General features: G+C 38.6%; 1 protein-coding gene across 1 annotated transcript; it reads left to right on the forward strand.

The window, feature by feature from the left end:
* The first annotated feature begins 6,477 nt into the window (after positions 1 to 6,477).
* Positions 6,478 to 6,908, forward strand: LOC130729094 (auxin-induced protein 15A-like). The gene has a single exon (XM_057580725.1). The coding sequence runs from the start codon at positions 6,478 to 6,480 to the stop codon at positions 6,790 to 6,792; it is 315 nt and encodes a 104-aa protein (XP_057436708.1). The 3' UTR covers positions 6,793 to 6,908.
* The last annotated feature ends 6,842 nt before the right edge of the window (positions 6,909 to 13,750 follow it).

Genomic DNA, 13,750 nt, shown 5'->3' on the forward strand with positions numbered 1-13,750 from the left:
TGTCACTAGTATGAGGCCAAAACACGATGATGACCCGGGATTTAAGGCTATTTTCCTGGTTTATTTGCATGTAGTTTTATATAGTTTTTAGGATATTTCAGTCATTTTAGGACACTTTAGGCTTAGTTCATGCATTTTAATGTTTTCATTTAGTTTTAGTATTTTTCTATATTTTTTATGTTATTTTTATAGATTTCATTAGGATTTAATCAAGTTATTTGAATTCGGTATCTTACTCTATCTTCTAGTTAATCTCTATTATTGGTTTTTAATTATTTTCCTTTATTATTATTGTTATTTTAGGAGAAGATGTGGAATCAATGAGCAAATCAAGGGAGAGAGCCAAGAATCTCGAAGTCTGGAGCAATCTGGATTTCTTTGCGCCAGTTCTGCACCAATTTCCTGTTGCATTTCGCGCAGACGCGCCAAGGAAGTAGCTGCTGGATAATTCTGCGCCAGTTTTGCGCGAGTTCCTTCACAAAGTTCGCGCATTTGCGCGAAATATCTGTCAAACTCTATTTAAGTGCGTTTTAAACCTAATTTAGACACTTTTTCACGTTAGAACTTGGAGAGCTGCGTTTTTGGGTTTTTGCTTAGAGCTTACTTGGTTCTTTGTCAAGATTTTGAGGTTTGGCTTGAATTTTGATTTGTTTCCATGACTATGTCAGGCTAAACTCCCTTTGTGTTAGGGTGATTGATCTAGTTTTACTTTAAACTATGTTTTGAACCAAGTTTCAGTTATGATTATGATTTCTATTTTAGTTCTTGAATTTCTCCTCTAGTTTAATTGAAACTTTCTATTGCAATAGTCTGTCTTACTATTTTCTATGCAATTGGAAAATTTGTAGAATTTAGGGATTTGGGGAGAAGTTGAGCAAGGGTCTTTACGCCTTAGGGATAAGGGTAACAAATTGCTTGTGTTTGCCTGATCTAAATTGAACTTTTATCTCTGGTTAATTAGGATTAAGTACTAAAGAATTAGCTATCACTAATTAATTGGAAGGGACACTTATGCAAGGAATTGATAAGTGGACAATTAGGCTTAGCACCTTGAAACTTAATTTGATACATAATTATAACTGATTGGGGAGATACATAGGGAGAAGGTTAATGAAATCAGGATCCCTAGCACGCTTTTAAATTGAATACACTTCAACCGTGTTATTTGCTCTCTTTAATTCTATTGCAGTTAAGTTACTTACGAACAAGCAATCATATCTTTATTTTTATTTTTATTTTTATTTTCACGTCCTTTCATTCCGAATTCAGTTATTATAGAGTATAAACGTACACAATCCCTGTGGTTCGATCTTTTTATTACTTCGGGCAATCTGTACACTTGCAGATTCGTTATCACACGACATCAAGAGACGATTGCATAGGGAGAGGAAGCTGTAAAATCTCCTGTGCCGTTGGGGGCCAAACCACTAACTCCACCAAGTTCCTGTTCCAAACCTGCATGTTAGCCACAAATAAGTCTGAAACAGTACGTAAGTTTGCACCAGTTGCTAAATCATGTCTAAACACAGTGGGGATCCCACTTGGGAGCCATTTATTTCTCCACAAATTAATACTCCGCCCATTGCCCACTCGCCATCGGGCCCCTTCCTCAAAAATCCATTTTGCACGAAAAATGCTTGTCCATGCATAGCTTGGACGCCCATGTTTCTTAGCTGCAAAAAGAGAAGATTGAGGAAAATACACAGCTTTGAAAACTCTACCCAACAGAGAGTCTGGGTTTTTAAAAATTCGCCACCAATTCTTTTCAACCAGCGCCATATTGAACGCTTTAAAATCCTTGAAACCAATTCCTCCATCAAGCTTAGACCTGCATAAGGAGTCCCATTTGAGCCAAAAGAATACTCCTTCGATCTGCGTCCCCACTCCAATAGAATTTACTGATCATTCGCTCAATATCTGCACATAAGCCATCAGATGATAAAAAACAAGACATAATATAAGATGGGATTGCCTGGGCAACCGCCTTAATAAGCACCTCTCTTTCCGCGCGAGATAGAGAACGCTCCTTCCAACCCTTTAGTTTCTTCCACACTCTTTCCTTGACAAACTGAAATATTTGGGTTTTTGACTTACCAATGATGGTAGGTATGCCCAAATATCTGTCGTAGCTATCCACAGCCTTTACACCCACAAGCGTCTTTAGCTCATTAAAACGGGGACTAAGCACATTACGGCTACAAGATAACATTGATTTTTCAAAATTGATGACCTGACCAGACACCCGCTCGTAGGAAGCAAGCACCCTCATCACAGTGGAAGATTCCTCCAGCGTTGCACGGGCAAAAACGATGTTGTCATCTGCAAAAAGAAGATGTGAAATAACAGGGGTAGATGCAGGGCGTGCAATTTTAATACCATGCAAAGTAGAGGCCTCTATCTCCTTCTGAGTTAAGGCCGAAAAAACTTCCCCACAAAGGATAAATAAATAAGGAGATAAAGGGTCTCCTTGTCTCAAGCCTCTTCCGGGATCAAAAGGCCTTTGAGGACTTCCATTTAACATCACCTGAAATTGAACTGAGGTGACACAATCCATAATTAAATCCACCCAGGCTAAAGGAAAGCCCATTTGCGTAAGTACGCTACGAAGAAATGGCCATTCGACCCTATCATAGGCTTTCGACATATCGAGCTTGAGAGCCATCATGCCATTGCGGCCAGACATCATTTTCTTCATAAAATGAAAACACTCATAGGCCACCAATGCATTATCAGTTATAAACCTACCAGGAACAAATGCACTTTGAGGACTAACAATAATATCAGGAAGCACCAACTTAAGCCTATTTGCAATAGTTTTTGTAATAAATTTAAAAGGCACGTTGCAAAGGCTAATAGGCCTAAACTGTGTTGCATGGACAGATTTTTTAACCTTTGGAATCAAAACAAGCAAGGTTTTATTGACAATACCTGGGGAGACTCTGCCATGCAAGACCTCAAGGCAAAAGTTGGAAACATCATCGTCAATGATGTGCCAAAATTTCTGAAAAAATAAAGCAGGGAGGCCATCAAGGCCCGGAGCTTTGGAGGGGTTCATATTAAAGACCGCCTCCTCAAGTTCTTCTCGAGTAAAAGGAACATTAAGAATGGCCAAATGGCCCTTAGAAATATGGCCAGCCACAAGAGAAGTGGCGGTCTCAATATCCGTCGGGTTGGATGAGCCGAATAGAGTAGCAAAGTAATCAGTAAGCACTCTTGCTATATTCTTGTCATCCACCCACTTCCTGCCGCCATCATCAAACAGCTCCTCAATTCTATTTCTCTTCCTTCTCTGAGTAGCCTTCTGGTGGAAAAAATTTGTATTGCGATCCCCATGTTTTAGCCAAGATGCCCTGGATCGCTGACACCACAAGATCTCCTCCTGCTTCAATAAAGATTCTAGCTCAACCTCTGTACTCCTAATAGCCGCCACCACCTCATCTGTTTGGGTACTCCTTTGCAAGTTCTGAAGCTTCACTTTCAGATCTGAGAGCTTTTTGGGAATGGCACCAAACTTCTCACGACCCCACAGCTGAAGAGATTTCCCCACATTTGCTATCTTACTGTTCACATCCTGAAAACCATTCGACCATACCTCGGCCACTATATCTGCACACTCTTCACTGTCTTGGAGCCAAACCTCTTCAGACCTAAACAATCTCTTCTGCTTTCTGAAAACTTCCCGCTTAGTGGAACCACACGACACCAAGATAGGGTTATGATCTGAACTGAGTCGGGTTAAGTGAAAAACCTCTATAACAGGCCACAGGGCCTTCCAGCTGTCATTCATCAGAGCATAATCCAAGCGCTCCTCAATCGAATTAGGAATGCTTCTCTTATTAGACCAAGTGAATCGGTAGTCTGAACACCCAACATCCTGAAGGCCGCAAACTTGCATCGCCTGATCAATTAACTGTAAATGGGCCACATTAACTGGGTCACCACCCAGCTTATCTGACGGGCTCAAGACATCATTAAAATCCCCAATACACACCCAAGGCGTCGTATCAGGTGGATTCAACCTCTGAATCAATTCCCAAGTGCGCCACTTATGCTGCGCCTCTGGGAACCCATATATTGCAAGAATCTGCATCTGACTCTGGGATTGAGAGTGCTCCACCATACAAAGAATACGATTTAAGGACCCATGGGTTATCTGCACATTAGTATCATCATTCCATAGTAAACAAACTCCTCCTGATCGCGATCTACCATGACCTGCACAACCAATAGGTAATAAATTAGGGAGGCCAAGAGAGCGCCTCATAGAAAACATCTCCGTTAATGATCTACGAGTCTCCGAAAAGAAGACCACGTCGGGAACTTCTGAAGAAATAAGTCGTTTCACGGCTTGAACTGCCCCCGAGTTCCCAAGCCCTCGGCAGTTCCAAGCTAAAATCCTCATTGAGGTGGGCGGTGCTGCCCAGCAGCATCCGCCAATCCCAATCCAATATCAGAGTGTTGTTTCTTCAAAGGTGGAGTGTATCCGGTATTAGCCCGATCAGGAGCTGAAGAAGAGACTCCTGAGCGTTTCCTGTGGCCATTCCCATCACCGCCCGTGTTCTGTGAGCTAGTTGCTGGACGGTCCTTTCTAGAGGCATCCATACCGCCACGGTGCTGCTCTTTTGGTTCCTTCAACTGTGTTTTGGGGACATACTCAGAAGATGCCTCATCATTCCCATCTCCATCGGCCTCAATATCAAAATCATCATCCAAGTTGTCCTCATAACCGCTGAATTCTTTCCCAACAGCCTTTCTCTTCTCTGTATTGCTCTTGGAATAACTACCAGCTGGTCTGCCACCTTCATGCTCACGGCCCCGACCCTGTCGGCGTCCCGGTTGCTCACTCTCAACATTCTGATCATCAGCCCTTAGTCCCGCATATGGTGCTGCATCATTCTCTGCCAAAGGGCCTTCCAAGCAATCCCTAGCAACATGATCAAGCATCCCGCAAATGAAGCAATGGTTATGGTGCCTTTCATATTGAAAAAATACCTCCATCTTTCCCCCGTTCTCTGAAGCCAAAGCTTGGCCGCGTAGAAGAGGGATAGTAATGTCGACCCAGACTTTCATTCGGAAGAAAGCTCCCAAACGCAGGTTGTTCCTCCTGTCCCAGGTTATGTATCCAGCAAAAGCACCGTCGAGGGCCTTGGCCACTTCCTCCGACCAGCAGCTATAAGGCAAACCGGTCACATGTATCCCAAACGGAAGGCGATGTAATGGCACCTTCGTGGGATGAACATGAATGTCCAACACCTCAAGCACAACTGAGAACCTGTTAAACGACCAAGGACCTGAAAGTAGGACCATGTCTTGATCTCCTTTGGAAGCAAACCTAAAGGTGTATAGGTTCTCCTCAACCTGGCGAATTTCCACGCCGTTTCTGGTTTTCCATAGGTTATGAAAAACACTACGAAAAGTATGATCCATGAAGGCTGTGCGGCAGAGAAGCTTCCCCACCAGCCATACATCCTCTCCGACCCTGCGCGGGATTTTCAGTGATCCAAGGTTGATCACCTTGGCTTCTTTCCCTGACAAAGCTATCCTCTTTCCCTTGTCCATGATCTGCGTATTGTGACAAACCACACAAACAGCACAGACAAGTATGGAGATGGTTTCTATTTCAGAAAAAACGCAACTTCAAAGAAAACACAAAAGCACTGACTGGAAACGAAGGCACACAGAACTCCAAGGTAACTCGGGTGGCTACCAAAAACGTCAAAACACTGACCCGCCGCCGTCAGAGATTGGTCAAAACGCAATCCCAAAGCACCGTCAAAGGCCAAACCCTAGCAGAGCGTTGTGGGCCCATTCACATGTTAACTTAGTCATCTTCTCTCATATTAAAATTAGCATAACTCTTTTTTCATATACATTAATTAATTTGAAAATGAATAAAAACAACTTAATGTACGATGTGATGAATTATTTTACCATCTAAATTAAATTTATAGGAGCTAAATCCAAATGCAACAAATATAATGTTTCACTTGACATAACTAACATGAATAATCTCAATCCAATTACGGATGTGTGATGGATAGCTGCATTAATTGGTGTTGCAAGTGTTTGAGGCTTCAGAATTCAGATGATGAACATAGTCCTCTGTTTTTTAGCATCTATTTTAAGCCATCACATGGGAAGAAGATAGCTAGGACCCTTTTCGTTTTCAGTGTACGGCATTCAGTGTGGAAGTGGAGTTAAGCTTAATTGCTGAGTACACCCATGTGAGTGTTTTTTCTGAATTTCATCAAGTGGGCCCAACTAGGAGTTGGAAATGGAATCACCTGTATGATCCATTCTGGAAATGTATGGCTTCCCATTCTGTCTCAATAATTCATAACAACACCATACTATAGTATAAATACAACACAACAATACCTCCATAATCATTAGTGTATGTGATCAATCTTCTACAAGTGCACGCACACTCAAACATTATATATTTTCAAGCATTCTTTCTGTCTGATCCAGTACAATATGGGTGTTCGATTGCAATTCGTGGTTGTTCATGCAAACAGGATGTTCAAGTCACAAAATTTATTCCGGAGTAGAAATCAGTATCAATCGAATAATAATGTTCCAAAGGGGCATGTAGCAGTGTATGTTGGAGAGACGATTCAAAAGAAGACGCGATTTGTGGTGCCAATATCATATTTGAACCATCCTTCATTTATGGACATGCTAAACAGAGCTGAGGAAGAGTTTGGGTTCAATCATCCAATGGGTGGTCTCACTATCCCTTGCAAAGAAGAAGCTTTCATCAATCTTACCTCTCAATTGCGTGCCTCCTGAGAACTCAAGGATTCATTATCATCACCATGTAACATCTTTTTTCAGTTTTGTTCTTGGTACTCAACATTTTTGACAAATAGTTAATAATTAATGTATTCCATTATTGTAAATTACAGTACCATATTCTTCTTGTATCAACTTTTTTTTTTTTTTAGGCAAATGTTAGTGGTTAGAAATGTTAGTAAATTAATCTCTCCTCCGGGTTCGAATCTGGGACCCTTCACCCTCACCCCACTCAATCTTGATGTCCCTAGCTCTTACCACTTGAACTATCATTCGGGGACTTGTATCAACTCTTGTGAATAGAGAAAACTCATTGGTCAGCCCCTACCGCTTAGTGCGCTGACCGTGGGGCGAGGGATTAGTCTCACGACTGTTGGTTGTGGGAATACCTTAGTCAAGACAAAAAAAAAATTCTTCTTGTATGAAGTTTGAGGCTGATGTTTCCTTGCAGATTATGTTCAAAGTTCAAACCATCCATAATCATTGCAAAATCTTACTCCATCTCTTATATGTTTTTTATGAGGTTTTTCCAGCAAAATATAAGACATTTTACAATATCTATGCAATATTAATTTTATTTTTCCATGTTTACTCTTATAGCATTAAAATATTTTTTCGACTCTCCAAATTTTTTCCTTATTTCCAAGGGCACTATCAATTATATCTACTTCAGAAAACTTTCAAAATTTCGACTTTTTTTTTTGTGTGGAGGGAGGTTTTAGAGATAGTGGAACATTAATAATTTAATATGTGGTGAGAATAGAGAGGGAAAGTAATTGGGTTAATCAACTTTTAAATGAGGGTAATTTAGAATTAAAAACTATAAATTTATTATTACTAACTAGCTTTAACTATATTTCTTAATTCTAGTGAATTAAGTAAAAGTGATTTACAATTGAGATGAAGTGAGTATATTTCATTTTTAACAAGTGAACGAACTGTATTTAAATTTATCGTGGATTAATTATTTTAACTATTTTTCTGAGTTTTTTTATCTGAAAATATAAATCACTTTATAATATTTATGCAGCAGCAATTTTCATTTTCCATGTTTACCCTTACAGCATTAAAAGCATTTTTCGATTTTCCAAATTTTTTTTCTTTATTTCCAAATTCCAATGGAACCATCGTTTATATTTACTTCAACAAACTTTTAAAATTTCATATTTTTAGTGGAGGGAAGTTTTAGTGATAGTGGAACATTAATATGTAGAGAGAATAGAGAGGGGGAATAATTGAATTGATAAATTTTTAAATAAGGGTAATTTAGAAAGAAAAACAAACAATAAATGTATTACTATTAACTAATTTTGATTACATTTCTTAAAAAGTCCTAGAAGGCTATGTAAAATGACTTATAATAGGGGATGAAGGAAGTATATTAATTAATTTTTAAGAAGTGAACGAAGGGTATTAAAAAACACGATTCATTTATCGTGGATTAATTATTTACGTATTTTACTTATCAAAAAAATTTATTTTTGTATTTTTTGTTTATAAGCTTTTATTGTTTAAATAGGTCAAATGCTGTCAGACCTCAATTTTGTCCTAGTCATCAATTACACGTGGCTTTCATAATTTTTTTAATTAATAAATTAAAAAAAATTAATTCCAACTCAATTATTTAATCAGAAAAAAATTAAAAAACTTAATAAAAACCTAATCTAATAATCCCTTAACTAAACAATCTAATAATCTAACTAATAAACTAATCTAATAATCTAACTTAATCTAATTATAGTCAATCCCTAATTAAAACTTTTCATCCCCAAATTGAACATTCATCTTCTTCCAACCCCCGGAGATCTAGCATCTACTCACATACAACAACAACCCCTAAACAAAAAACAGAGAACAATTAAGGCTCATTCATGGGTCGAATAAGCATTCTAAGCATCAAGGAGGCATGAGGATTTGTGGTGGTGGCTGGCTGGTGGGTAAACCACCACCGTCCAGCAAGAGCAAAGGGGATTTTGAGTCGGGCCCTAGGTCATTTGGGCACGCGGTTTTGACGCCGGATCGGGCTGGAGCACACAGATCTGAACGCGCCAGAGGGAGAGGAGGGCGACACGGGGGCGTGCGAGCAAGACGAAGGCTGGAGCGACCGGTGGTGCACTCGAGCGGCGCGGATCGCTGATCACACGCGGGCACAGGTGAGAAGCGTGACTGAGGATCAGGTTTGTAGGTCGCGTTTGGGTTGCGCTTCCTGGTATGGTGGTGGGTTAGAGGAGGAGGAGGAAGAGAGAAGAGGAGGTGGTCGTGGTTCTGGATTGTTGGGTTTGATGAAAGAAGAGGAAGTGGAAGATGAATAGAATGAAGATGAAGATGTGGGTGGAAAATAAATTTTGAAAGAAGAGGAAGTGGAAGATGAATAGAATGAAGATGAATAGGGCTTGATTGATTTAATTAAGGATTAATATTTATTTTCAATTAATTTTTTTTTGGTACAAATTTATTTTATTTTATTTTTCAATTAATTATAGCATGTGGCATTATTTAGATTTAAAAAAAATAAAAATGCCACGTGGAATTGCTGACTAGGATAAAATTGAAGTCTGGCAGCATTTGTCCTTAACTGAATTAAAAAAAATTCTTAAGGACTCAATTTGATGCGAAAATTTTACAGGCCCTGGAACTAATTCCCTTTACAATTTCAGGGGCCTTCTGATGTATTAAGCCAAAAAAATATATAAGCTTTCACAAAAGTATGCATAAACGTTCATGAGACATAGAAAAAGAAAAGACAAATATCATGAGTGTAAAGAATAATATGAACGTTAAAAAAAAATAGTGAAAACAAATATCACTCAAATTTGTTTATTTGGTTAAGACACTCAAATTTGGTTTTTTTATAAACAGTTGTTAGTAAATTAGTTCTTTCGTCAGGATTTGAACACTAGCCCTTCACCCTGTAACTTTCTCTGTTTTCCTTAACTCACCAAGTGAGAAATTTTAAAAAGACAATGGTGAAAAAAAAATTGAAATTAAAATCTCATTTGCGTGCATATATGGGCCGTTCTGTCTCAAAAAATGGACTGTTCAAATCCATTTATAACCTATGTGGGTGGGGATTTTAATCTTTATGGGGGCGTTTGTTAGAGATTTTAGAAAATGATACCCAGGAATCTTAATCCTAGGAATATTTTGATGGGAATGTTATTCCCGGGCATCTTCTTAAAAAAGTGTTTGGTTAATAAATTTCATTCCCGGGTATGTTCTTAATAATTTCTTAATTAAAATATTTAAAAATATAAAATTTGAAGTAAAAAGAAAAGTTAGTGGGAAATAACTTCCATTCCCATGGGAATGTAAGATACCCATCCTTGAACTTGGGAATGAAGTTTGGAGAAAAACAATGTAAATAGCATGCCTGGGAATCTTTAATACCCGGGAATAATTTTTCTGAAACTTGTACCAAACATGGGAATGTTACATTCCCAACCTTACTTACCCGGGAATGTTTAAAGTTCCCTTCTACCAAACGCCCCCTATGACATTTTTGTTTTTAGTTGTGCATGAGCTTCTAGGCTCAAGCTTAGTTTAGGTAGTGTTTGGTCCGATTTTTTTCTAGCTTAAAAGTTAAAAGTTACTTTAAGTTAAAGTTAAAGATAAAAATAAAAACTTTAATAAAAAGTATAAGTTGTTTGTGGGTTTTTCATTTTTTTTAGCTTAAAAGTGTTTTTTAAGTGAAAAGGTGTTTGGTAAAACATATTTTTAAAAAATTAACTTTAAGTAGTAAATATCAAAGAATATTATAGACCCAACAGTGAAAACCTAGTGAAATCTTGAAGTATAACATACTAAAAATTTTGATGTGCTCTGCCGCCTCTGCTCCTTTTACTATTTTTCGTTGTTCCTATTAGTTGTGATACATAATAATAGGAAGCCTCTGCAAAATTCATTTGTATCCTCGTGGTCTTGTAGATCTCTCAAATTCATTTTCTCTAGATTCCTTCCATCGTGTTGTTTAAATTCGTCTTCTTGCATATCTGTATTTTTATGGCATACTCTACACTTGCAAAATATCATTTCAAAACCTAGCGAAGTCTCTAGTTGGAATTGAAAATATTAACTTCAATTACAGCCTTAAGAAAATGCACAAAAAAATAATCCAAACCCGTGGTGAAGATCAACACGGATGTGGCTCTTCTTGAGTCGGGTGCTTGCGGGATGGGGATGGTGGCCAGGGACTCCTGGGGCCGCGTTCTGGCGGCTGCTGCAAGGGAGTTCCATTGTCTTAGCATTGCCATGGCTGAAGGAGTTGCAGTTCGCTGGGCAATTCGTTTGGCTTTGGACTTGGGTCCAGTCAGTGGTATTTGAAACAGATAACATGGCAGTTGTCAGAGCTTGGTCTACTTATGCTTCTATTTTCTCTTATTTAGCTTTTGTTGTGTCAGATTGTGTTGCTTTGTCTTCTAGTTTTTCATCGTTTTTTTTTGAGTCATGTTAGTCGCGGTGCCAATAAGACTGCAGATTTTATGGCAAAGTATGTCTTGTCTGGTCAATGCACAACAAAAAAATCGCTATTTAGCGAGGGTTATTATAACCCGCAGATTTCATTAAATTTTTATTAATTAGGGAGGTTTTAATAACCCCGCAGATTTAGTCTGAATCTCACTCACTCTTTCACTCTCTCTCACTCACGTTAATTTCGTTTTCAATCTCACTCTCACCCTCACTCTCACCGTGGAAACACACTCTCCAGATCCACACTCCTACCTCTCACTCTCATCTCTAAACCCTCGATCTCAATCTCTCTCATGGATTCTCGATTCTCATCTCTCTGAAATCTCACTCTCCACTCTCGTAGTTGAAGGTATTGTTGAATATCTATTAAGATTTAGTTTATAATTAGTCTTGTCTCATTGAGATATAGTTTAGATTTGTTTCTCTATCTTAGATTAGTATATCTTAGATTAGTATCTATTTAAATAGAGATGATATCTATTTAAATAGAGATAGGTTTAGATAGATTTAGTTTCTTTTTATCTCTTTGTTAGTCTATATATATTGTAGTTTTCAGTCAAGTATTAATCAATGAAATACAAGTATTATTTTATCAAATTCAATTTGGTATCAGAGCCTGGTTTTGATCCCTCCCCTGTGAGGGGGCTCCTCCCCCGTGAGCCCCCTCATGGTGACTTTCCAAATCTCTTTGGATTTATTTTTCTTACTTTGCTTCCGCTTGTTAGTTCTAGCCGTTTTCTTACGGCCTCGTTTCTTTCTAATTATGGCTCCCTTTCTCTTGGAACCCTAATAATGTTCAACCACTATCAAATCAACAGTCGGTTCGCTGTGCCGCCTTCCCAGCCATCGTTCGTGATGCCGCTTCCACAGAAAGGTTCGCCATGCTCTCTTGATTCTGTTCCAGCGGTCGGTTTCTCCATATCTGCCCTTCTTGCGTGTCGTTTGTGGCCGTGACTCGTGTTAAAGTGTCTGAACCATGCTACTGTGGAATTCTGTTACTGTGGTTTTTGCTTCTTTGGGTTTCGTTTGCAAGTTGTTGATGGAGCAGTGGTTTGGTGGACAGTAGTTATCACTTTTGGTTACTCTTGGTAGTCTAAACTAGGACTTAAAACTACAATTGGTGTAGTTGTGGCAAGACACATGGTGCCCTCACGCTTGTTCTCTTTCCTTTTTGCCCACATGTTCTCCAGATTCTTAGGCATAAGAATTTCAGTTCTCGGTTTTTGGCGGTTCTTGGCTAGAACCGGTCTTCCTCTCCTCCCTGTTCCATTCCAGAAGTCCATTGGTCCAGATTGGCAGCAAGGAAGTATGCTTGTATTACTCAAAAACTTGTTTCAACGCTAAACTTAAGGATCTCAAGATTCAGAACACGGTTGGCTCTAGTTTCTTGTTTTTTTTATGGCACAGTGTGGTTTTGGAGTTGGAAAAGATTTTTACTCTCTATTAAAGTGGAGAATTGGTTTTGCATTGTGTGGTTTGTTGGTGTATAAATTTTGGACTATTATTGGGAATATCTCTCTCCGGCAGCAGCGACTTCTCAAGTTAATTATATTTGTTACAAGCTATGCATATGACACATATGCTCTAGCTTGAGGGGAGGATCTAGATATTGTTAAATCTTAATTATATTTGTTACAAGCTATGCATATGACATATATGCTATAGGTTGAGGGGAAGGGTTAGATATTGTTAAGTATCTTAGAGACTACAGTCAGCCACCGCCGCCGGATTCCAAGCCATGCGCCTCCCATCTCTCTGCGTGTGAAGTCCACGCGCCGCTATCTCCGCTGCTTTGTTTTCGCTGGTCCTCTTTGTGTATCAGCCAGATTGCGCCGCTCTCTCCGCTGCTTTGTTCTCGCTGGTCCTCTTTGTGAATCAGCCAGGTTTGGTTTTAAGGATCCTCTGTTTTGACCTGTGTTGTGCCATCTCTCATTGTTGGCCAAGTTTGGTTTGGTTTGGTTTAGTTTGGTTTGGTTTGGTTTAGAGTTTTAACTTTGTTTTGACGCTCAGGTTCCGCATTGGTTTTTGAGACTTGAGTTGTTGTTTGATAAAATAATACTTGTATTTCATTGATTAATACTTGACTGAAAACTACAATATATATAGACTAACAAAGAGATAAAAAGAAACTAAATCTATCTAAACCTATCTCTATTTAAATAGATATCATCTCTATTTAAATAGATACTAATCTAAGATATACTAATCTAAGATAGAGAAACAAATCTAAACTATATCTCAATGAGACAAGACTAATTATAAACTAAATCTTAATAGATATTCAACACTCCCCCTCAAGCTAAAGCTTACTTAGCTTTAAGCTTGTAACAAATCGAACCCAAGAAGAACACTATCTTAATAGATATCCCTTAATAATGACGGTCTTGGTGAATCTCTGAATTGAATAACCTTTCAAACTTCGAGTAAATCAATGGGCAGGCAAAAGACAACTTCTCATACTTGATCTGGCTGAAATTGATGCAAGACA

Source organism: Lotus japonicus, chromosome 1 (assembly GCF_012489685.1).
Source record: "Lotus japonicus ecotype B-129 chromosome 1, LjGifu_v1.2".
Lineage (NCBI taxonomy): Eukaryota > Viridiplantae > Streptophyta > Magnoliopsida > Fabales > Fabaceae > Lotus > Lotus japonicus.